This window comes from Erithacus rubecula, assembly GCF_903797595.1.
Source record: "Erithacus rubecula genome assembly, chromosome: 24".
Classification (NCBI taxonomy): Eukaryota; Metazoa; Chordata; class Aves; order Passeriformes; family Muscicapidae; genus Erithacus; species Erithacus rubecula.
Window position 1 is genome coordinate 2,213,069 of NC_136676.1, and position 23,554 is coordinate 2,236,622.

General features: G+C 51.4%; 1 protein-coding gene across 1 annotated transcript in view; it reads right to left on the reverse strand.

Annotated features, from left to right (window-relative positions):
- Positions 1-23,554, reverse strand: part of EPHA8 (EPH receptor A8) — a 54,755-nt gene that overhangs the window by 27,607 nt on the left and 3,594 nt on the right. Inside the window, exons 2-3 of the mRNA XM_079326104.1 lie at positions 14,610-14,674; positions 3,664-4,327 (exon numbers count right to left, since the gene is read on the reverse strand). Coding sequence (XP_079182230.1) covers positions 3,664-4,327; positions 14,610-14,674 — 729 coding nt within the window. The remainder of the gene's footprint in view (positions 1-3,663; positions 4,328-14,609; positions 14,675-23,554) is intronic.

Here is a 23,554-nt window from a genome sequence, read left to right on the forward strand (position 1 = left end):
GAGGGGCATTTCTGCCAAAAACAAAATCCCTTCCTGGGAGATCCTGTGCTTCCAGGGGTCCCCCATGGCTGGATGCTGGATGGGTTTGTGTCAGAGCAGCACCATGATCCATGGCACTGCTGCTGCTGCTCCAAACCACCTCCCTCTCTGTGTACAACCAGCTGAACAGATTCTAGCCCAACCTGAAGTTTTGCTCACTGATAGTTGGTGAGAGATGCAGCCCTAGAAATTAATCAGACTTGACTCAAAAGGGGCACCCTGATGCAAGGACCATGGAATTACATGGTCCAAACCCAAGGTCTGCCCACCAAGGACCACCATCAAAACCCAAGGTGTTGGTGGCTCAGGAGCCTGCAGAGGGGGACTGAGTGGGGCTGGTAGGAGGGTTGTGGTTGAAAAGCCACTGTCCCCACCTGCCTGAGCCTCTGTGTCCACCTGTCCATCCATTCACACACAGGACAGGGTGCTCATGTCCCAGCTCTCAGCCTCTGGGGAGGTGGATTAGGTGCCCTTCCCTGCCCAGAGAAGCACAACTCTCCCCTTTCCCACATCCCTCTAATTGCACTGACCTTATTGAAATGGGTCTCTATTTGTCCTGCACAGCAGCTGCATATCAATAAGGTGAATTATGCTGATTGTCTCCTTATCTGATAAATTGCTGGGGCAGATCCTTTTCCCTCCTGCTCTTGCTTATTCTGCTGTTTAGGCAGAGCAGTTGCTATTTGCTGTGTGTAAGAGATGTTAATGTGTCATGTGTGGACTGTTGCATTTCAAGGAGGAAAGAGCAGTCAGAGGCTGTGGGTGAGGGGGTGAGGGAAGAAAAGTCCTTCAGAACCTTGAAAACAGAGGTGAAAACAAGTGGGGTATGCTGTTCCATGAGGGGTTTTATCTTTGGAGTGGCTGTGGCACAAGATGCTGTGGGACTAAGTGCTGGCAATTTCAGGAGAGGGCAGAACCCAGGATGCCATCAGCAGATGTGGGAATTCCAGCTGCAATCCCATTTCTACCCAGTTAATACTGCAGCACATGCCCAGCTCCAGATGGAGAAGGGGGTTCTCTGGAGAGGAGTCAGGCACAGATATGGGTACAAATGTCTGGGGTGTGGGGGCTGTGACACAGTAGATGCCAAGCCAGCTGGCATCCTCAGATGATCCAGATCCCAGTGCCCCTGGGCTGAGATCTGCCCCCTCAATCCCATGGAAACTGCCCCTCACATTCTTATGGCAAACAGCAGCACACCAAAGCAAGGCAAAACATGTGGATCCTGCTGGGATGAATGCAGGAGTCAGACCCCTCCTGCCCCAAAAAAGGGCAGCAAAGGATCCAACATGATGGATGACAGCATCCCATCCCTGCAAGTGTCCAAGGCCAGGCTGGACAGGGCTTGGAGCAGCCTGGCCAAGCAGAGCTGGTCAAGTGTCCCCTGCCCATGGCAGAGGGTGGAATAGGATAAGCTTTAAGATCCCTTTCAACCCAAACCAGCCTGGAATTCTACAACTTTGTAATGGGGATAAGAGGCAAAGAAGTTCCTGATGTTCCTACACATCTCACATCCCACCTCACCCCTTCCTTCCCAGGTCTGTGGCACTGCCTTACTCCTCTGCAGGGCTGGGAACAGCTCTGGCTATGTTCTGGTTTCCTGAGCTGTCTTCCATCACTCTGGCAGGCCCTTAGAAAAATGAATCTTAAAGAGGAGGGGGAGAAACCTCCACTGTTCAAATATCTTTAGCTTTGACAAATAAGGCGTCCGGCTGTGAAAGGCAGAAGGAAATTAATTTGGAATCATATTTTAAACACTGCCATAGAGGCAAAGTATCTTCTCTAATTTCTCCCCCTCCACACCTCCTCTCCCCAAGCAAAAAAAAAAAAATGAATTTCCCTGATATTTATAGAAAGATTATTAGGGCCACAAGGAGTGATTTATATCATCTCATCCCTGTGACCAAGAATGAAAAATTGCTGGGGCGACAGGCACTGGAATCCTGCTTTTGTCCACCTGACAATTAAAGTGGCTAATTTCCAACTCCAGCAGATCCAGTGGGCTTATGAATCATCCCCAAAAGGCACTTCTCAGCCTGAAAAATGAACTCTGCCCCAATCAGGCACAAGATCAGGGATTTGCATCTGTTTGCCCTCCTGTGTAAATAAATGTTCTGCTGCCCCACTGAAGGAGATCAGGAGAGGAGGTGCTGCCCCTGTCAGGTCATCAAACTGTGCTGGAGGCAGAGAAAGGGAACAGGGAAAGCAGGAGGGTGAGACAACACTGAGGTCAGAGGAATCCAGTGATGTTCTGTCCTGTTTCTGATTCCACAAGGCTTGGAGAGTTTTACCAAAAAGCATTGCTGAGTGCTGAGCCACACTTCCCCCTGTGCCACACCTGGGGAAGGAGAAATCCCACCAGAAATGGGCAGGAGGTCAGAGAAGGAACTCTGCCCCAGCTTTGCTGGCAGGAGAGAGCACCTATCCAAGGAATCACACAAAAGTGAAACCAGCAGCAATGCCACAGCCCTGCTCAGCCTGCTGCCCTTGGGGTGGGGATGTCCTGGGGCAGAGTACAGGAGCACAGTGCAGAGTCCTGTGCAGTACAGGATTGATGGAAGGGCTACTTGGTCTGTCTGAGCCAACTTGGGGCTGGCACAGCCAGCCAGGAGACCCATGCCAGAGCCCCTTCTGGCATGGCCCCACATACAGCCTGCACTCACTCTTTAACACGATGCAAGACCTTTTCTGAGTTATTAGATCTATCCCAGGACAGCTTTCAGATCGACTGTCACAGACAGGAGGAGTTTCAGATAAAAGCATTTATTCTGCCCATCCTTCCCACTCTGCAGCTGGAGACCTGCAGGAGCCAGCCTGGTCCCAGCAGCCCCTGGATCCATTCCAGTCTGGTGCTGGACGTCCTAACCTTGAGCCAAGTCTCCCTAAGACAAATGCTCCACTTGATGTCGCCACAAAACTCAAACAAAGGCCCTGCACTCGTATTTGTGCTGCTCCCCCTCGACACGTCCCATGAAGAAACAGAGAGCAAACAAATGTGTGTGGAGGGTTCTCCCAGGGAGCCTGTGCTCTGTACACACACATCCCTGTGCCTGCTGCTGGTCACCCCATTTCCTTATCACAGTTTGTTCAGTTGGCAGCTCAAAGCTGCCCAGTGGCACTGGGGGCCCCTGGGAGGGCTCCCCACACCCCCAGATGAGGAGGGGCTCTGCAGCAGCCCTGGGAGGTGAGGGATGGACACAATGACCTTGTTCCATGAAAGCTTTGTTTTCCTCGTTGCTTTCCTCCCTTCTAAATCCCTCCCAGCTGTGGGTGATTTGGAGAGGCCAAGCAGTGCTTTGCTGGAGCACACCAAAAATCAGAACTGCTGGGAACACTGAGCTGGGATGTCTGGGCCATGGCACAGAAAGATGGAGCCAGAGCAGCCCCTGTCCTGGTGCCATCCCAAATCCATGCCCTGTGCACCAGGACCTGTCAGAGCCACAGGAACTCCCAGGGGAGTTTGTCAGTGGTACCAGCCACACATTTTGGAAGCATGAAGCCAGCCAGCAAAGGCATGGACAGCTCTGGTCCTCCACAGAAACTGGCTGTCCCAGTTTCTGTGAGCAGCCTTCAGCCCTTCCCCAAAGAGCCCCTCGCAGGTACTGCAGGCAAGCAGGGACTCACCCATGCAGGAATCACGCTGCTCTTCGTAGCCAGCACTGCACACACACTTCCCAATGGGCACCAGCCACTCCCCCTCAGCACTGCAGTACATTTTGGGGGTGTCCCTCTCCTCCGAATGGCCCACGCACTCTCCCCGCACTTCCACCAGCGAGGAGGAGTCGGCGCCGGTCACCGCCTCGGAGAAGGACGCCAGGTTCCTGACTGTGGCCGGGCACTTCTTGTAGTACACACGTACAGAGACGATGGCAATGCAGGCCCCAATGTCCTGGAAGGCCAGGTAGAACCCCCTCTTGCTCAGGGGCCCCACACCCCGCACCTCCGTGTTCAGCTTGAGCCGCCGCACGCCCAGGTCCACGCTGGTGAAGCTCTCGTCCGCTGCGATGGTGTCGATCTTCAGGAACTGGCTCTCCCGCGTGCTGCTGCCCAGGTCCCGGTCTGACTCCATGTAGTAGAGGTTGAAGGTCTCCTTGCAGGTGCCCAGCACGCCTGGCATGCTGTTACAGTCCCGGAGGGTGAATTTGATCTCGGCGTAGACGCGCCGCGCGCCGTCCCGCTGCACCCAGTTGGTGCGCAGCCAGTTGTTCTGGTTGGGGCTCATGACGTTACACACCTGGTAGGTGTGGATGGGGCTGAAGAACTCATCCATTTCATTGATGGAATCCCACTGTGGGACAGAGAAAACAGGTGACTCCAGATGTTCCCAATCCCACTGTGGGACAGAGAAAACAGGTCACCCAGATGTTCCCAATCCCACCGTGGGACAGAGAAAACAGGTCACCCAGATGTTCCCAATCCCACCGTGGGACAGAGAAAGCAGGTCACCCAGATGTTCCCAACCCCACTGTGGGACAGAGAAAACAGGTGACTCCAGATGTTCCCAATCCCAGCGTGGGACAAAGAAAACAGGTGATTCCAGATATTCCCAGTCCCACCATGGGACAGAGAAAACAGGTCACCCCAGATGTTTACAATCCCACTGCAGGACAGAGAAAACAGATCACCCCAGATGTTCCCAACCCCAGCGTGGGACATTAAAAACAGGTCACCCCAGATGTAGAGAAAACAGGTGACTCCAGATGTTCCCCATCCCACTCTGGGACAGAGAAAACAGGTCACCTCAGATGTTACCAATCCCACTGGAGGACAGAGAAAACAGGTCACTCCAAATGTAGATGAAACAGGTGACTCCAGATGTTCCCAACCCCACTGCAGGACAGAGCGAACAGGTCACCCCAAATGTTCCCAATCCCACCGTGGGACAGAGAGAACATGTCTCTCCAGATGTTCCCATCCACTGGGGAACAGAGAAAACAGGTGACTCCAAATGCTCCCAGTCCCACTGTGGGACAAAGAGAACATGTCACCCCAGATGTTCCCAATCCCACCATGGGACAGAGAGAACACGTCTCTCCAGATGTTCCCATCCACTGGGGGACAGAGAAAACACATCACCCCAGATGTTCCCAGCCCCTGGGGAGCAGGGAGCATGCAAGACTCTGTGCCAGCTCCCACCCCTCTGCTCCTTAATTAATTTGGGCAGTGACACCCAGCACTATGGGTGCTGCAGACAGGAACACTTGCTGAGGAGCTGGCAGAGGCTGATGTGTGTGTTTGGGAGGGCTCCAAATCCCCCAGGTCATGTCTGTGAGTCCCCTTTCTTGGTGGCCAGCCTGACATTTCCAGCAGAAGAAGAAATTACTTGGATCTCCACTGGCTCATGCACTGCCCATGTACAAACCAAACTGGGCACTTTCCATCTGGAGAAGAAAATCCAGGGTGGATACCAGAGGGTGAAAGGGAAGCACATACTGAGCACAGGACTGTCAGCAAGAAATGTGGACCCATGGGGGCTCAGAGGTCCCTTCTTCCCTGCAAGGTGATGCCAGCGTGGCTCCCCAGTGTGAGTCCACAGAGCTCAACCCAGTTGAGGGGCTGGATCAGGCTGGCTCTGGGAACCAGGGGTGAAAATTCCATATACCCATGGCTGCAGGGACAACCTTGGGAGAATATACTGGCAAAAGCAGGTTGCAGCAAGCAGGATTGCAATGAAGGATGGTCTGGGTGAGTTTAGAGGGACAGGGACATGGATGTCACATAAGGGAGGGATGTAAGGTGGGTATAAGTTATAAAAAGTGAGAAGAAGTAGTGATATTGTGGATATGAGTTCCACAGGTGAGGGACAAGTAGAACTCAGCTGTTGGGGGCTACGTGACACTTCTGGGGGCTCAGTCTTGCCTTGTGTCTCCCTCTCCACTCTCAGCAAATCCCTCACCAGCACCCACAGACCTTCACTGCACTGGGAGCTTCCCACCACCTCTTCAGCTCACATTTCTGCTCAAACCAGGCACTCCAATCACACCCCCATGGATGGGTTTGAGAGAGAAGGGGAGGAGGAAAAGGAGCAGAGTAGAACTTCAAACCATCTGGCTTTTCCCCAAACTTAGAAACAGGCTCTGAAGTCCCACCCCTATGCCCAAGTCCAGCTGTAAGGGACAGCTTGGATGCAGTGCTGCAGAAACTGGGCAAGGCACTGGCACTGCTGCTCCTTTTCCTTCCAAACCATCCCCACCTTCCTCACCCCAGCCTCAGCATTCCCCTCCTGCACCTTCCTGGGGTGTCCTGGCTGTGCCTGGAACCTGGCAGGGAGCAGTCCCCACCTTGGCACCTGTGTGTACCCAGCTGCCTGTGGGACTTGAGGGAGCCAAGGAAATCCCCAGCCGTGCTGCACAGAGCAGGAAAACAAATCTTTTAGGCAGCATTATAAATACATGAAAATAAACCTCTAGGATTGCTCTGACAGGGCAAAAATGGGTTTTTCTTATGCAAGTGGTAACTTGTGTTTTGTTAGACACAAAACCAAGAGAGAATCCCAACAGTAATCCTGAGAGAAGGATATTCCTGCATTTCAGAGAAAACTCTGCTTCTCTGTCCCAAAGAGCTTAAAGCAACCTGGAAAAGTCAGCAGGTGCAAACTACAATGGAAGCTCATTTTATGGGAAATATGCTGGCAAAGGAGGTGAAAATCAAACCATTCCCAGGGCAGAAAAATATTTTGTGATGCATTTTTAAAAATTGTCTTCTGAATTCCAGAAATTCCCAGGTTTGTCCCGGGATCACTGGGAACATGCCCTGCACACCAGGTAGGCAATGTGGAAAGGGGCCAGGCTAAGGTGTGCATGCCATGGCTCTGAACCTGTGGAGCCAGAACCATTGGGTGTACCCCACACTTCTGCATTGCTGGAGCCAGAACCATTGGGTGTACCCCACACTTCTTTGCTGGAGCCAGAAATATCAGCTTTATCTGACACTTCTTCTAGAGCCAAAAAAATGTGCTTGGCTGGAGGGATGAGCTTCCCAAGGCCAGGGACGAGCCTGTCAAAGGTGCTGTGACAGCCAGGACACTGTCCTGTGGTGGGACAGGGGGCTGGAAGGGTATGCAGCCCCTCAGAGAGCAGAACAGAGCAGAGCAGAGCAGCTCCTCACTCCCACACCCACTGTGCCCTGGCTGCTGCGGCGCTTCCGAGGGGTGGAAGTCGCTGTCGAAATTAATTGAGCACAAATTAACACAACAGCTGCTTCCTGCCTTTGCCCTGCTGAGTTTCCCGGGGGAAGTGAAGCAGAGCTGTGCACAGGAGAGGCAGGGGGTGAGGGCAGAGCTGTGGGGTGACAGGGATGTCCCCAGGATATAGAGGGATGTCCCCAGGATGTCCCCAGGATGTCCCCAGGATGCAGAGGGATGTCTCCAGGGTGCACAGGGATGTCCCCAGGATGTCCCCCAGATCCACAGGGATGTCTTCAGAGTGCACAGGGATGTCCCCAGGGTGCACAGGGATGTCCCCAGGATGTCCCCCCGGGTGTACAGGGATGTCCCCCAGGATGTCCCCAGGGTGCACAGGGATGTCCCCAGGATGTCCCCAGGGTGCACAGGGATGTCCCCCAGGATGTGCCCAGGATGTCCCCAGGGTGCACAGGGATGTTCCCCAGGATGTCCCCAGGATGTCCCCAGGATGCACGGGGATGTCCCCAGGATGTCCCCAGGGTGTACAGGGATATCCCCAGGATGCATGGAGATGTCCCCAGGATGTCCCCAGGGTGCACAGGGATGTCCCCAGATGTCCCCCAGCTCCCCTCAGCACTGCCTGTGTGCTCTGGGCTCTCCACCAGGCTCTGCCAGGGCAAAGATCAGGTTATTGTGAGCACCAAACTGCTCTGGCTGCAGCTCTCCCAAATCTGGCAGAGGAGGTGGAGGTCACTGCTGCCATGTCCCTACTCACCTGTGGCAGTGCCAGAGCTGGAAGGTTCCTCCCCACTGACAGAGCAGGAGACAAATCCCAGCTCCAAGCACCAGCAGCAGTTGGGACAGCCACACGTCCAGCCCCAGGGTGAATTTGGTGAGTTTGCATTTGCACCATCACTCTTTCAAACTTGGTGCTTTTTTTGCACAGCAGCTGAACTATCAGCTCTGTCCCAGGGTCTCTGGGGATCCCAGTCTGGGACCAGCCCAAAATACCACACCTGGCCTGCAGGGAAAGCTCTCAGAATGGGGCAGGCAGGTACCTGAGCCACAGATTGACCTGTCACAGGCAGCTCAGGTCCCACAGGCTCTTCCAGGTCCCAGCAGTTTCAGGGCCTGTGGGATCACAGAACCCAAGAATGGTCTGGGTTGGAAGTGACCATCCTGTTCCACCCCTGCCATGGGCAGGGACAGTTTCCACTGTCCCAGGCTGCTCCAAGCCCCATCCAACCTGGCCTTGGGCACTGCCAGGGATAGGGCAGCCACAGCTTCCCTGTGCCAGGGCCTCACCACCCTCACAGGGAAGAATTCTTCCCAATATCCAATCCAAATATACCCTCCTTCAGCTTAAAGCCATTATTCCTTATTCCATCACTGCTTAACCTCCTAAAAAATCCCCTTCCAGCTTTCCTGTGGGCTCTTTTAGGTACCAGAAAGGGGATGGAAGGACCTGCTTCAGCAATCCCCATGACTGGAGGGGTTTTTCTGTTCCACTGTTTCTGTTTTCCAGGCTCTGTGGGCAGGAGGGGACGTCTGTGACACTGGGTACCACTGGATCAAGAACACAGGCACTGCTGGCTCTCAGCCCATGGGCTGAAGTGGTTTTATGAACCAAAGCTCAGCTCAGCCCCACCAGTGTGATAAGATCCCCCAGTGAGATGGAAATGAGGACATCATAATTAAGGTGGTGAGCGCATGCACTGGGGGGTGACGTGATTGCATCTGCATTCAGGAGTTTGCCTAATAGTTTAAATTAAAGTCAACACCAGTTATAAAAAAAAAAGAAACCTGCCAGATTATGAAAGGCAAGAGATGCAAACACCAGATATCTGGGCAGCTGACTAAAGTCTTATAAGTCTCCCAGGCACAGTAGAGGAGGAGGGACAGAGGAGGGACTGTGTCCCCCTGGGGCAGCAGCTCAGCCTCCCACCATCCCTACAGAGCAAAGGAATGAGGGTCCCCAGCCCTGGGACAGCTGCCAGGAGGGATGCCAGGTCTGCCTGGCATAGCAGAGCTTTTGTGGCCACTGAGACATGCAGCACTTTCCTTCCCAGCCTTCCATGGCACCTCCTCTCACCATTGTCACTGGGAGAGGAAAAAAAGAGAGGGCTGTTATTGCAGCTATAAATCATTAGATGGGAGGCCTTAATGGAGATAATCCCCATGAAATCAGTCACTGCTGGGGCTAAGGAGGGATTTGTCAGGCAGTTAACTACCCTGAGCTTCACTGCAGGTGATTAACTCCTGGTAGTGACCAGCATCTGGGGAATTAGCAATAACCCAGCATTTACTGAACAAGCACTAGGAGATGAGCTTTTATCTCAATTACCAGTCTAAATCTTTATTTTCCAATGTTCTGTTCCTACACATTTAATTTTTTTTTCAAAGAAAATTAATTTCACCACAGCTTGAGCTGTAACTTGCCTGGATCCAGGTAGAGAAAGCCAAGAAATACAACAAGGACATCAAACTAAGGGATGGCCAAGCACATGGGAGAGCCCAAATATATCTTGGTGCTCTGAGAAGGAGAGATGAACATGAAGGGAGGTGGAATAGCAAGGACACAGCACAGCTGGGACTGGGGATGGGGTTTTACAGAGTGGGCTTGGGGCAAAGAGAGACCCTGCTCCATGACAGAAGAGGCTCATCCCAGCCATGAGCTGCTTGTTGGCTGCAGGACCAGACCCAGGCAAAAAAAGCCCCCCAGGTGTGTAGGCATGATGCAAATAGCTCAGTCCCAGGGCTGAAATCCCCTTTTTGGTGCACAAATACTGCTGGGATGCCATCCTGAGGCCATGCCTGTGCTTTCAGCAGATCTGGTGCCTTTCTGGCAGTGTTCTCTGTGGGCACTGCAGGATGAAGGGGGAGCACCCTTGGCAAACTGTGCCCAGGAGTCTCAGGACACATCCCTGAGGAGCAAAGGGGCAGGGATGGAGAGCTCCAAACCCCTCTGAGGGATTTTCCTGGTCCCCACCAACATGGAGCATGCCAGGGGGATTGCTGAGGGTTGAATAGGACCCTTGTGGGTACTCCCAGCTCAGCACATTCCCTGACAGGTGTTGGGGGGCAATGCCCAGGCATTGGTCTGGGCTGACCCCAGCCCTTGCAGCAAGGGGGAAACTGTGGGGCCAGTACAGAAGGTGCTGGTGGGGGTGGATGGGGGGGTCATGGGCAGCATGGGGGGTCTTCCTCCAGTTCCCATCCTAATTAGCTCTTGCAAGGCATCATCCAAGCTCCTCAGATACCCCGTGTCTGAGCAAAACAATTTCCTGTTTGACTTTGTAAATCAAAGTAGATGATACAATAATTATTAATAATGTGTTGACTTATCTCATCAGTGTTTTAATTAGTCAGGAGAAAGGCAATTTGCAAAGGGGCTCCCTCTGATCCAGCAGGTCAGGTGCTGAGCAAGGAGAAGGGACAGAAGGGCACTGGGGTGTTGTGCTGGGAGAACTGGGATACAGGAGGCACAGCAAGGGAAGGCTGACCACGGTGATAAGAGTTTAATTTTCAATGCAAAGGGAATTGTTCTGGGAAAGGAGCTAGCTGCAGAGCTCCTGGGAGCCCTTTGAAGTTCTAATTGAGAGGAGCCTGCAGGACAGGGATGCTCCAGTGACCCCTCTGCTTCCTGCACGTGTCTCTGGGCTGGAGCTGAGGGGGGATGCAATTAAACCCCTGAGCAGCAATTACAGCCAATTACCCCTGCGTTAATTGTCTGGCAAGAGAAAATGTCAAAACAGGCCAGGCAGGGCTCCCTGATGGCCTGACACTGCTCAGGGCTCACAGCACTGCTGACCCTCACTGTGCCCACTGCTCCCAGCTCCTGCCCCTCTGCTCCTGCTGGCCAGGGCAAGAGGGAAGTCACCTCCAGGTGAGGCAAGCTCACCTTGCCCACAGGTGTGATGAAAATTCGGGATTTTGCAAGCTGCACCCATCCAGGCAGCTCTGGCATCTCCCAGCTGAGGAAGGAGCCTCTGAGGCTGCTGCCTTTCCCCTGGATTCCCAGGTGTGACAGGTCCTGGCAGTGAGCCTCCAGGCACCTCCTGAAGCTCCTCAGGCTGAACCTCTGTGCTGCTCAGTGCCAGGAAAAGACCCATGTGGTGACCCTGGGGGAATGGAGGGGTGGGTAAAGCAAAACAAACATGATTTCAGCTGCAGTGCTGTCCCCTGGCAGGAGGATGCTGCCTGTATCTGCCCAGGGCTGGAGCAGGCAGGACAGTGGCAGGCAGCAGGGATGGGGGGCACTGCCACCAATCTTCCATCTCAATTAAGGAAATGGCAGCAAAAACAAATTACCTCAACAGAAATCTGGTTTCACAGCACAGTGCCTCTACATAACCCCAGCCCAAGATTTCCAAAGCTACAGCAGAGGGCAGGGACAGCCCCAGGGACACCAGGGATCACACCAGAGCTCCCCCAGCCTGAGCTGCACTGGAGGGGCTGCTTGGGAGCCAAACCAGAGCCAAACAGAGAGCAAGAATTGAACCCCAGCTCCCCTGAGACACCCTCATCCACCTCTAGCACAGCAAACACACCCCAGGGCAAACTCACTGCTCAGAAAGGGGCTGGGGCTGGAGGAGCAGCAGGGAGCCAAAGCAATGAGATGTGCTTTCTGGATTATGGGATACAGTGGCCCATGGAGGAAAAAACATGGTCCAGACAAGTGTTTAGAGGAGCTATTAAAACACCCAGCTGGAAAAAAATGATATGCAAAGCTGAGGGTGTTCAGGACAGTTTCCACACAGGTGTGTGGTCATTCTGTCAGGAACAGGGCCAAAATTTGGGCAAAAGCACAGGGTAAGTGCACAGTGGGGTTACCCCACCACAGGGCCTGTAGGACTCAGCAGCACAGCCAAGAGGTGGCTCTGGGGTTGGGTGTTGCCCTAATGTTGCCTTTTTGGTTTTCTTTCACTTTTTTGGCATCCAGTATTATAATTTCATTTTATTCTTTATTATATTTACTATTTACTCTTTAAAAAATACTATTTTATTTAATGTATTATATATTATGCAATTTATTACATAGGTTATTTATTGTTTCATTATATATTTTAAACAAGCATCACCAATAGAGAATATATGTAGAATATATGTAGAATATGGAGAATTCAGCTGGATTGGTGTTCAAGAGCTGTTGGTGAAGGACTGCTGGGCATCTGCTGCAGAAAGCCCTGAGACTCCCAGTCCCTGTGGTCACCTGAGAGTCACAGTGACACTCCAAATGGAGTTCTGGGTTCATGCCTGGGTTTGTGAAGTCCATGGTGTGGTGAGAATGAGGGTCCTTTAGGCTCAGCCCTTTTGTGTGCTTTGGGAGGGCAAGGCTCATTCAAGGATTGATCCTCACCCTTCACTCAGTGATGCCAGGGATCCCACCTGCATTCCTGACAGGGGGCAGGGCCTGGGGACATCCACAAGCAGAGTCCTGGGCAGCTGTGAGCAGCAGATGGTCTGACTATGGGGAGGAACTGCCCAGGGAGGGATTAAGGACAGAGCACTGGATGTGGACAATGGAAAACTCCCAGAAAACCCCAGAAACATTCTCCCTTGCAGGGGAGCAGAGGGAGCCCTGCTCCCTGATTCCCTGTCAGGCTCCTCCAGGATGGCAGGATGTGGCAGAGGGCTGGGATGAGATGACAGCTGCTCAGTGGCAGGACAGCAGTGACAGCCAAGGGCAGAGGAGGAGGACAGCATCAGAGGCACAGGAAGGTCCCTGGCTGGAGGCTGGAGCCAGCAAAGCCTTGCAGTGATGGCTCTTTAACAGGGGCCTGTTAACAGCAGCACCACAGGACCTGGAGGATTTACCAGCACCAGCAATTTTGCAGCCAAGGATGTTTTTTCCTCAAAGCTGGGCTGCTCTGAGAGCTGAATTAATTGACAGGTCTGAAGGCCTGTATTTATGCAGGAGATCACATCACATTAGTTCCACAGTCCCCTCTGACCTTGTACCTCTCAATCTCTTACATTCCCAGGATACTCATCATTGCAACAACTAACTGCTAAAATTAGAGCTGAGTTAACGATTTAATATATTTACATACATGATAAAGTCTGATAGAAATCTGATCATTGGTATTATTATGAATTCACTGTTCTGATCACTCCTGCTCCAGCAGTGCAGGGACTGAAAGTCTCAAGCAACAGATCAATGAAAATTATTAGAGGCCTGGGAAGATTTCTGTGGGAGGTGGAATTGAAAAGATTAGGACCATTTAGTTCAGAGAGAGGATAAAAAGAATGGACATGAAAAATCAACACAGCAGCAAAAGCCAGGTAGGCACCCCAATTTTGCAGGTTTTGTTCCTGCAGAAAGCCCCACTGTGCCTTGCAGTTGGTCCTGTGGGTATTTATGGGATTGTTTCTGTTCACTAAATGAGCAAAATCCTTCCAGCCAGGTCACCCTGACATCTGAAACTCAACATTTCCAGAAAGCCACTGTGTTGGGAAAACCTGGGCATGGAAATGCAAGTGAAGGGAGGGTGTGGAAAGGATCCAGGCACTGGAAAGATCCAGCAGTGGAAGGATCCAGGCACTGGAAGGATCCAGGCACTGGAAGGATCCAGCAGTGGAAGGATCCAGGCACTGGAAGGATGCAGGCAGTGGAAGGATGCAGGCACTGGAAGGATGCAGGCACTGGAAGGATCCAGGCACTGGAAGGATCCAGCAGTGGAAGGATGCAGGCACTGGAAGGATCCAGGCACTGGAAGGATGCAGGCAGTGGGAAGGATCCAGGCACTGGAAGGATCCAGGCACTGGAAGGATCCAGGCAGTGGGAAGGATCCAGGCAGTGGAAGGATCCAGCAGTGGAAGGATCCAGGCAGTGGGAAGGATGCAGGCACTGGAATGATCCAGGCACTGGAAGGATCCAGGCACTGGAAGGATCCAGGCACTGGGAAGGATCCAGCAGTGGAAGGATCCAGCAGTGGAAGGATCCAGGCAGTGGAGCTGACAGGCTCACATGGGGATCCCCCTGTTACCCCTCCTGGACACTGCAGGGCTCTGAGTTTGCATCCCCTTCCCATAGGTGTGATCCACAGGGTAGACTCCCCTGCCCCTCTTGCCCAGTTCCCACAGAAATTCCTTGGATTACAGGTGGTTGGGAGCTTTCTGGTGCTTTGGGGCTGTTCTCCCAATGCTCACCCAGTGCAGTGAGGAATGAGACATTCTAAGTATGTCCCAGTTCTTGAGTCCCATCGGAGTTCAGGACCTGGTGACAGCTGGTCCCTTCCAGGGGACATGGAGGGTTAAATGGCATTTCCAAACCAGCTGTATCCCTCTGCCAGGCTGGCATTTTCCCAACTGACATGGTCTGTCTGCCTCATCACTGCCTTGGGGCTGAGATGTCCATTCCCCACCCACCCCCTGACCCTGCCACAGTGACCCACAGTGACCCATCCCACTGGTCCCCCCGTGCCAGCAGCCCCTTCATACTCACCCCATGTGAGGGGTAAGTCATCCAGCCCCAGTCTCCCAGGATTGTTGACGTGTCCAGCAAGTTCACTGGAAAACACAGGAGCAAAAAGTTGTGTTAGAAAGCTTTGTCCCCATCCCCAAGGAGTCAGGAGCAGAGCCCTCTTCACATGCCACTTCCTTGGAAATGCCCCCCACCCATCAATCTTTCACCAGGGGCTGCCTGGCTGGATGTGAGGCAGGTATGGCAACAAGTGATGCTCCCCAGAGCTGCAGAGGGTAGAGGTGATCCTGGCCCCAGAGCAGTTTTGGGAGGAGAGGAGCTGCAAACAGCAGGTTGGAGGGAAGGCAAAGCAAGGAAGGGCTGTGGAAACAAACTCCCAGTTGTCCCACTATGGGCAAGGAGTGATGGAGGAGCATCCTTCCTCAGCTGGACACTTCTCCTCTGGAAGCCCTTTAGGCTCAGCTCCCTCTCAGCCTCACAGGTTTGAAGCCTGCACTCCAGCAGCTGCTGTAATTGCACAGTGCAGTGCCCAGCCCCAGCACAAAGACTCCCCGTGGTCCTGGCTGACACCCCACTGCAGAAGCCCATCAAAGCCAACCCCTCCAAATCCCTGGCACCACCAGGAGCCCGGCTTAAAGAGGAGACAGAGGCCAACACTGCAGGCAGAGGAGCAGATTGCAGGGGGAGAGTGGGGGTGCCTCCAACGTGCTCAGAAGCTTCCTGGGGAAACCTGTGCCGTGGCAGCAGTGGAGGGAAGCAGGATGCCATGGCACTGCTGCCTCTGAGCCATCTGAGCCCACACCCAGATCCCACAGCAGCAGGCACAGAGAGCCCTGCCCTGCCTGATAACCCCGAGCTGCTCAGCACCTGGGGAAGGAGCCAAACGCTCCTTCCAGCCCCACCCAGCCCCATGGTGCAGATTCCAGAGGGATGGAGGCTTGTGAGAGCTGCCAACAAGGTGCCCTTACCCTTGGGAATAAGTGCAGGGGGCACCAGGACCCTGATGCCTCAGGACCCCCAGTGCCTCCAGCTTTCCCCATTCCCCTTATCCTGAAGCCACACAGTGAGGTCAATATCTCAGGAGGTTTCATCCTTGCTGGCTGCCTTTCCTCACCCTTGAGGAGCCCAGACTGCACCTGGAGGCACCTTGTCACAGCATCCCCCTGCCACCAGGGCTGGCTGGTCCCTGGGCTCGGGAGGGAGCGTGGGCTCGTGGCCAGGAGCAGCTTGTCACAGCTTCCCTGCTCACAGTGCAGGGCATATCAGGACAGCAGCTCCAGGGCTGGCAGAGCCTGGCTCAGCGTGAGGCTGATCCCTGCAGCCCCAGGAAGGGGTGCCACTTTCATTTACTATTACCAGGCAGGGAAGGAGAGGGGGGAGAGAGGAGCGGAGACGTGAGCTGGCTGTGAAACACCCGGACGTCATGCTCCTGACAGAGCAGATTAGGAGCTTTTGAGGCATTTATTAATGTTAGCAGAACAATTTGAAAGAATTTCCAGGGTTTCTTGTGTGGTTCCATTGGCCCAACAGCAGGCCAAGCCCCTCCACTCCCTGCTCCCACTGCTAAAGAGGCCCCTTGCCCTCAGCACGCAGTAATTACCTCGGAGATCTCAAATCCATTTTTATTTGTTATTGTTAATCTGAAGATTTTCTGCCTATTTTCCCTGGGTAATTCACCCAGCAGGAGCCCAGGCTTGGGAGTTTCCCTGTTGACAGTGCAGGAGCACAGTCGCAGTGACCCTCAGCAGGCAGGGTGCAGGGAGGGGACAGGCTCCACAGCCCCTGGCTCCCCCCCAGCCGGGGCTCTGCACCCTCTTTCCCACGCTGGGATGCTCAGCAATGCTCTGCAGGCAGCAGGAGCAGGGCATTGTGAGCAGTGCTGAGAGCACACGGTGTGGTGTACCCCATTGGGGTGTGGGACCTGCAGCCAGCTTGCTACACCCCATCCCACCACCCTGACCATGGGCTCATCACCCAGTCTCACAGAGATGTTGTCACAACCTGCAGGAGTCTTCTCCTTTCAGTTGCTTTGGTTCACAGTATGTTTCAACCTTCACTAGAACTCGCTCTGCTACTCTGGAATCTAAACCCTTTCACTTACTAAAAGCATTAGAGCTCACCCTAAAACTTACTAACTTATTTCTACTTAAATATCTACTTTATGTGTGTGAGTGGCTTAATATACTTCAATCCATCCAAAGGCTTTAATTCAATCCCTGCACTCTGATTTCTTCAGAGAGACCCCAGACTCACTGACTCGAACACCCAGACAACCCACATCACTTTGCATCCTACCCATGGTCAGACTCCTCCAGTGTCCCCAAACCCATCTGGTGCCTGCCCAGCCCCAAAGGGAAGGTGCCACACCTGGTGTGACAGGTGCAGTGCAGGTGAGTGCTGGCTGTGCTGCTCTCTGGGATGATGCTCAGAGCCTGCTGCAGGGTGAGCAGGGCCACCACAAAGGACTCCTTTCAGCTGAAACATTTTTTTCAGCAAATGTGCCGGTTTGGGAGACCTCTCTCCTACAGCTGGGCAATTCTCTTTGATGCCATGGACTGTCTGCACGTATCAGTCTCAAAGCCTGAGCTCCATTTTGTTTCCCTTAGCACCATTTTGTCGTTTCCCTATTCTGCGCCTTGGCCCTGCCTCGGCGCATTGAGCCAAAACACCAGGAGGTGTCAGGGGAAATTCTCACCCTGGTGGAAAAGCTGTCAAGCCTGATTGCCCCTTCAGATGTGAGCACCTAGGAGCGAGCAGGTCGCTCCCCAGCACAACTGGGGGCTGCGGCAGAGCCTCACGAAGGCAGAGCCTCCTGCTGCACCAAGCTGTGAGATGGTGCACGAGACAGGCTGGGCAGGAGTGTGCAAATCATGGAATATGTGTATATTGTATTTATACCTGTGTCTCTGCTTTTGGAGCTCTATCTGTATCCATTTCCATACCCAAACCCTAAACCCTGCTTGGGGTGAGTGAGGGAGCTGAGACTGGGACTGGCATCCAGAGGATGTGCATTTTTCTGGGGACCCTATATCTCTTATCATATATCTCTATCTATACCTGTAGATCTCTATCTTTTATATATATATATATGTATATATTTATATTCAGATATATATATCTGTACCATATATATTTATCCATATATCTTTATCTATATCTATAAATCTATATCAATATATCTATAAATAAAAATCTATATCTATATAATTTATATATATGAATATAATATCTATCTATATCTATATAATATCTATTTATCTATCTATATCTACATCTACATCTACATCTATATATCTATATCTATATCTATATCTATATCTATATCTATATCTATATCTATATCTATATCTATATCTATATCTATATCTATATCTATATCTATATCTATCTATCTATCTATATAATCTATAAAGAGTGAGTGCTTCTGACCCTTCCCAACAGCTGCACTGGTGGCCACAGCTCCTGCAGGGATGCACTGCATCCCTACAAACAGATGTGGGAGCACCTTGGGGTCTCACATCCAAGCACCCCGGGCTCAGGAATGGCCTCCTGGTACTCAGGGGAGCCTGTGCACGCTCAGCCCAGCCCAGGTCCATGGTGGGGTGGTGGGACAAGCCCGGGGGTGACATTCTGCTGGATGCACTGAGTCCCAGCCTCTGGAAGAACAGTGAGGGACCAAAGAGGGCTCTGAGCACCCTCACTAATTGTTAACCCACTGTGGTCCTTGCTCTAATTACTCCACCATCTCCCTCTGAGGCAGGGGCTTTGTAGCACAGGCGTGGGGAGGCAGGGTCAGTGGGAGCAGCCCTGTCCCCTTGGGCTTCAGCTCCTCTCCATCACAACTTCAAAGGCCTCCCAAGATTCACAGCAAGGCTCTCCCCCATGCAACGCCTTTTGCATGGATAATTAAACCCTCACCAGCACACTTGGGCTGCTCCCTGCTACCCAAAGAGCAGCAGGCTCAGCTCCACAGCTCCAGGCAGGTCTGCACAGCAGCCCCACAGCCCCTCTTCACTGGGGAATGGCACAGGGAGGGTTATCCACAGCAGGAAGAGTCTGGGAGAGGGGCAGCGAGAGGGGAACAAGAGCCAGTGTCATTCATTTCCCATAATCTGGGGCAGAACTTGGAAGGGGCAGTGGGGCCAGGACCAGCTATTTGTGTCCATCCCTTAATCCAAGGGCTGGCTGAATAGGCAGCTGTGACCTTTCCAGCTCGAGAGGCAGAGCTGAGACACAGAGTCCTGCCTTGCTGGCATTGGAACACAGTGAGGACAGGATGGGAAGCTTCACTTTCAGCTTCCTGATCCCCAGGACAGAATTTATCTTGAAGGAATGAAAAATAGGCATTTATTGCCCGGGTGGGGCTCAGAAGGAGGAGCAGCACACCTGCAGAGCAGCTCAGCTCTCCCCTTCCCTGTGCAGGGATGTTCCCATGGATCCAGGTCAGCAGTGGGTGATGCTCTGCCAGACCAGGATTTGATTTGTCCAGCAGCTGCTGATCCACAGGGCTGAAAAAAACAGCAGGGATGGGGCTGCCCTGGGCACCCACAGGCTGCCCAAAGGAGGAGTGCAGAAAAGCACCGAGGGTACAGTCAGGAAATACCAAATCCGGCAGGAATTTTGGATTTCCACGCTTCTGGATATGCCAGAATCAGGCTGGAGAACAAAATAAAACCAAATAAAACCAAAAAAAAAAAAAAAAAAGGGAAAAAAAAATCAGGGAAGAAAAATACCAACTGACCAAAGGGGAAAAAAAAACAAAAACAAAAAAGCAAAAAACCAAGCTAAAAAGAAACATTTTCAAACAAAAGCAGTGCTGCTTTTTGGCTGTGCCCTAATTCCCATTTCAGGATTTCTTCTCAGACCTCCAGATTGTTGCTGTGAACTTTCTGTATTTAATTTTATATCATTTTGTAATGCATCAGGAGCAGCAATGCCCATAAGGACTGCCCAGAGGGTCACCCCTTTTCACTATACCCAGAGCAGGAAATACTTTGATGTAGGAAGAAAGCTTGTTTGTTCAATCAGTGCTAACAAAAAGCCTCAGTTCAGGTTTTAAAAATAAAATTATCAACCTGATCCTTCCAGCCCCTGCATGATATCATGTAAGATAATGTGCAGCACAAGAGCATAACCTGTGGTAGAAGTGAGCTGTTGTGAAATAATGCAAAAAATGAAACAAAACAAAACAAAACACCCTGAATAAAGTATTTCTAAGGCTAAAAACCTTGAAATTATAGGGCAGGTTTTTCTTCCCAGAAAAAAAAAAAAAAGCACATCAAAAGCCAAACAACAAAAAGATGTTCCCTCTCACAACTACAGGTGAGAAAATAGAGATGTAAAATGGTCATGTTTCCTGCTCACTTTGAGACTCCCAGTGCTTGTGTGCAGTGGGACAGACAGGGAGAACTGGTGTGGGAGACTCAAATTAAATATACACCACTGGGCAGGGTGTGAAAGCACTGGTTTATGTCCCAGTACAGGTGTGCACCATCCCCAGCACAGGTGTGCATCATCCCCAGCACAGGTGTGACCCATCCCCAGTACAGGTGTATGTCCCAGTACAGGTGCTCAGCCCAGCACTGCAGCACTCACTGGTTCCAGTGAGTGGAACTGGAAATGTCAGAACCCCCTGGGCTGTGCCAGGGCTCAAGGATGAGTGTGCAGGGCTGGGCAGGGCTCAGGGTGAGGGTGAGCCCTCACTGCCATGCCCCAGTCCCAGAGCCAGTGGGAAAGGAACTGTTCCAGGCTCTAGGGGGGACTGGGCTCATTGGAATTCAGGGCAGAAGCCAGAGGAGGAGGTGGGAAGGCTCTGGGGATGGGGGGCAAGAAAGGTCAGGAATTCAAGAAATTCCATGGAAACATCCAGTGTGAGCAGGGGAAGAAGCAGGACTGTAGTGAGGCTGGGGAAGGTGCCCTGGGGTTCCTGTGGCCCTTGGGGGAGGCACAGCTGGTGCCCCAGGTCTGGATTTGGCCAAATGGGAGTCACACGATGTCCCCACAATGTCCCCAGGCTGAGGGATGGCACAAGGACACAGCCCTGTCCACCAGCAGAGAGGAGCCAAGCCTGGCACAGCCACCCCTTGATACCTCACCTGGAACAGATCCCTTCACCTCCCACAGCACCCAAGGGCAGCTGGAGGAGCAGGAATGGACCTGCACCCACATGGGGATTTCCTGCTGCAGTCCAGGGACAGGAGCAGCCTAAACACCCCATGGTACCAGTAATGCAGTCCATGACAGCCTTTTAAAATCACACAAACCATTCCTAACATAAAATAAATGTCTTCTGCTTGCAGTCAGCAACACCTCTGTGGTACAGACTCCAAGAAACAGGATGGGTTTGTCCCAGTGTCCTCACACTAGTCCTGACTCCCTCTTCTTTTTTTCTCACATTTGTTTGGTATAATAAAACAGACACAAATGCATTTTTACCTTTAGTCACCAAGGTTTCCAACCTCTGCTGCATTTTTTGAAGCCCATGCCAGGTAAGCTGTCCCAAGTCCTTTTCCCAGAATGTCTCAACCCCACAGGGAAGCTGCATGCCCACTCTGTTATCTCTGCCTGTCTGAGATTTGGGACATTTCTTATCCCACACTGCCACTTCCCATGTCACCCACAGGGACTCACTGGCACTGGAGGTCTGTGCCTGTAGCAGAGCCAAGGCAAACCTTGCAGCACCCTGAAAATGCCACTCTGCCATTCCCACCCTCCTGGCAAAGCTTGGAGTGTTATCCTCTCTGGAATCCTCACTAGGGAAACATGGGGTTATAAATGTGCCCGCTTATCTGGATTATCTGGAGGGGCTTTGCATGACAATTTTTCAGGCTGTCATATGCTTTTTCCCTAATTTCTCTGAGGACATCTTTGCTCTCACACCAGTTGGCCACCCTAAACTGTGCTGAGCTGTTTGTACCCTGGTGACATTTTTAAAGCAAGATAATTTCTTTTAAAGGCTTTTGCCTTTGCTCTCTTAAAAATAGCTTTCTAAAATTGAACATTTTCACAGACAAAAAATACCAATACTAACCGTGTTTGAGGGGACAGGCTGAATATCTCATACCACTGGTAATTAAATATCACAGAAGTCCTTAATAATTGTATGGAAGGTGCATAACACACAAAGTATTTCATCCAAGGAAAGACCCAGGAACTTGATGCTGGGATGGAGCTGGGATAGAACTCATTTATCCAGCTGCAGCCAGCACCGTTGCCACTCACTAATGTGGTTAAATCAGCATTTTAAATATGAGAAATAGAACATAGAGCAGAAGATACCACAGGCACAGCCATGATAACCACAGCTGGAGGTAAAGAAAAATCACAGAAGCGAACCTGCAGAGCCAAATCTGCCACAAGGGCTGCAAGGTGCACAGGCTGAATTTACCACTGCCACAGCCAAAAAATATGGGCTCTTTAACCCTGCAGGAAAAGCCTAACAAGAACAAATGGCTGGAAGGTGAAGACAGGAAAATTTGTTTTAGGGAAAAAGGGGCCTGATTTTTAAAGGCTGGGGCTGATGAGCCCTTGGAAGGGATTAGTAAAAACAGCGCTGCCTTTACCAGTATCTTCAGATAAATGACAAATACTTTTCTGGACACTATCACTGGGCCAAACACATTTCATTAGGTTTTATTGGTGTGCCTGGATCTGATCCATTCAGGAGTTAGATCCTTTAATTGTTTAAAAACAATCCACAGTTGTTTATGGCACCGAGGATCGCGCATCGACACGGGCAGGACGGACAGGAGGGTTTTATTTCATTTTTAGGTAAAACAAGTCCATTATCAAAGCTCTCCCTTTGGGACTGGCAAGGCTGAAGGGGTTAATCATCTCTGTGACAGAGGAATCATTTTGAGTGTTGGCCAGGCAAACAGGCTGGGTTAGAAGAATGAACTATCAAAAACTGTCAGGGTATGAATAGAGTTATCATATGAATGGATGTGCCCCTGGAGATAAAGGCAGCACCAAAGGCTGCCAGTGAGGCCAGCAGGGACAGGCAAAACACAGAACAAAGAGCAGAGGTGTCAGGATGGCTCCCTGAAACCCGTGCTCCCCCAAGTCCTGCCAGGGATGTGTGGGATGAGCTTCCACCCTTCCTGAGCATCCTTGGGGGTTGGGGTTCACTGCTGGATTTTTTTCTTATTTTAAATTTTTTTATTATTTTTTTTTTGTAAAATATTTTGCTAACCATCTTTCAGCAATCAAAAAAATAAAATAAAATTTAAAAAATAAAGGGGAATCTTTTCCTCCCCGAAGCAATTCATCGCGTTTTTCAGTTGTGCTTAAATTCGGCTTCGTCAGATGCTCCCACCATCACCAAAATGGGTGCTCATTTATTGTCACTAGAAACAACCCCTTGCAATTTTAGGAAACGAGAATTCAAGGAGAATGCAAAACCCTGCCAAAGTAGGTGTGTTTTGTGCACAGGTGTGTTATTTTCCTGCAAATTTTGGAGGTTGATTTTCCGGAAGTTTTATAAGCTATTAATCCAAGAGGGATGGAAACGAAGATGGCACCAGAAACACATCCCCACAAGCCTAGCTAAAATTATGCAAATATTTGCTTTATATCAACATTTAGGGAGCGATCAAAAAATTAAACACCCCTCAATTTTTTTTTTTTTTAATTTTAATTAATGTAGCCTAAATCAGCTCCCTGTTTTAAACCAATGCTTTTCCCTTCCTCATCACCAAAACTCCCCAAGCTGAAACGCTCTTGTTCCCTATCCTTGGGAGGAACACACACCCCCACAGCCTTTTTAAATCGGAAAAGGAGATTTCCTCTCCCTTTCAGCGCCTCGTCCTCCCGCAGCCCCGACTTCGGCACCGCTGCAGAGAAGTAGGAAAGGAGCATTGAATAAACATGCAGATTAGTTTTTACCTTTTTTTTTTTTTTTTTTTTTTTTTTTTCTGTTTGAGCAGAGGGGCAATTAATGAGATTACAATGAGAGATTAGCGGGGGGA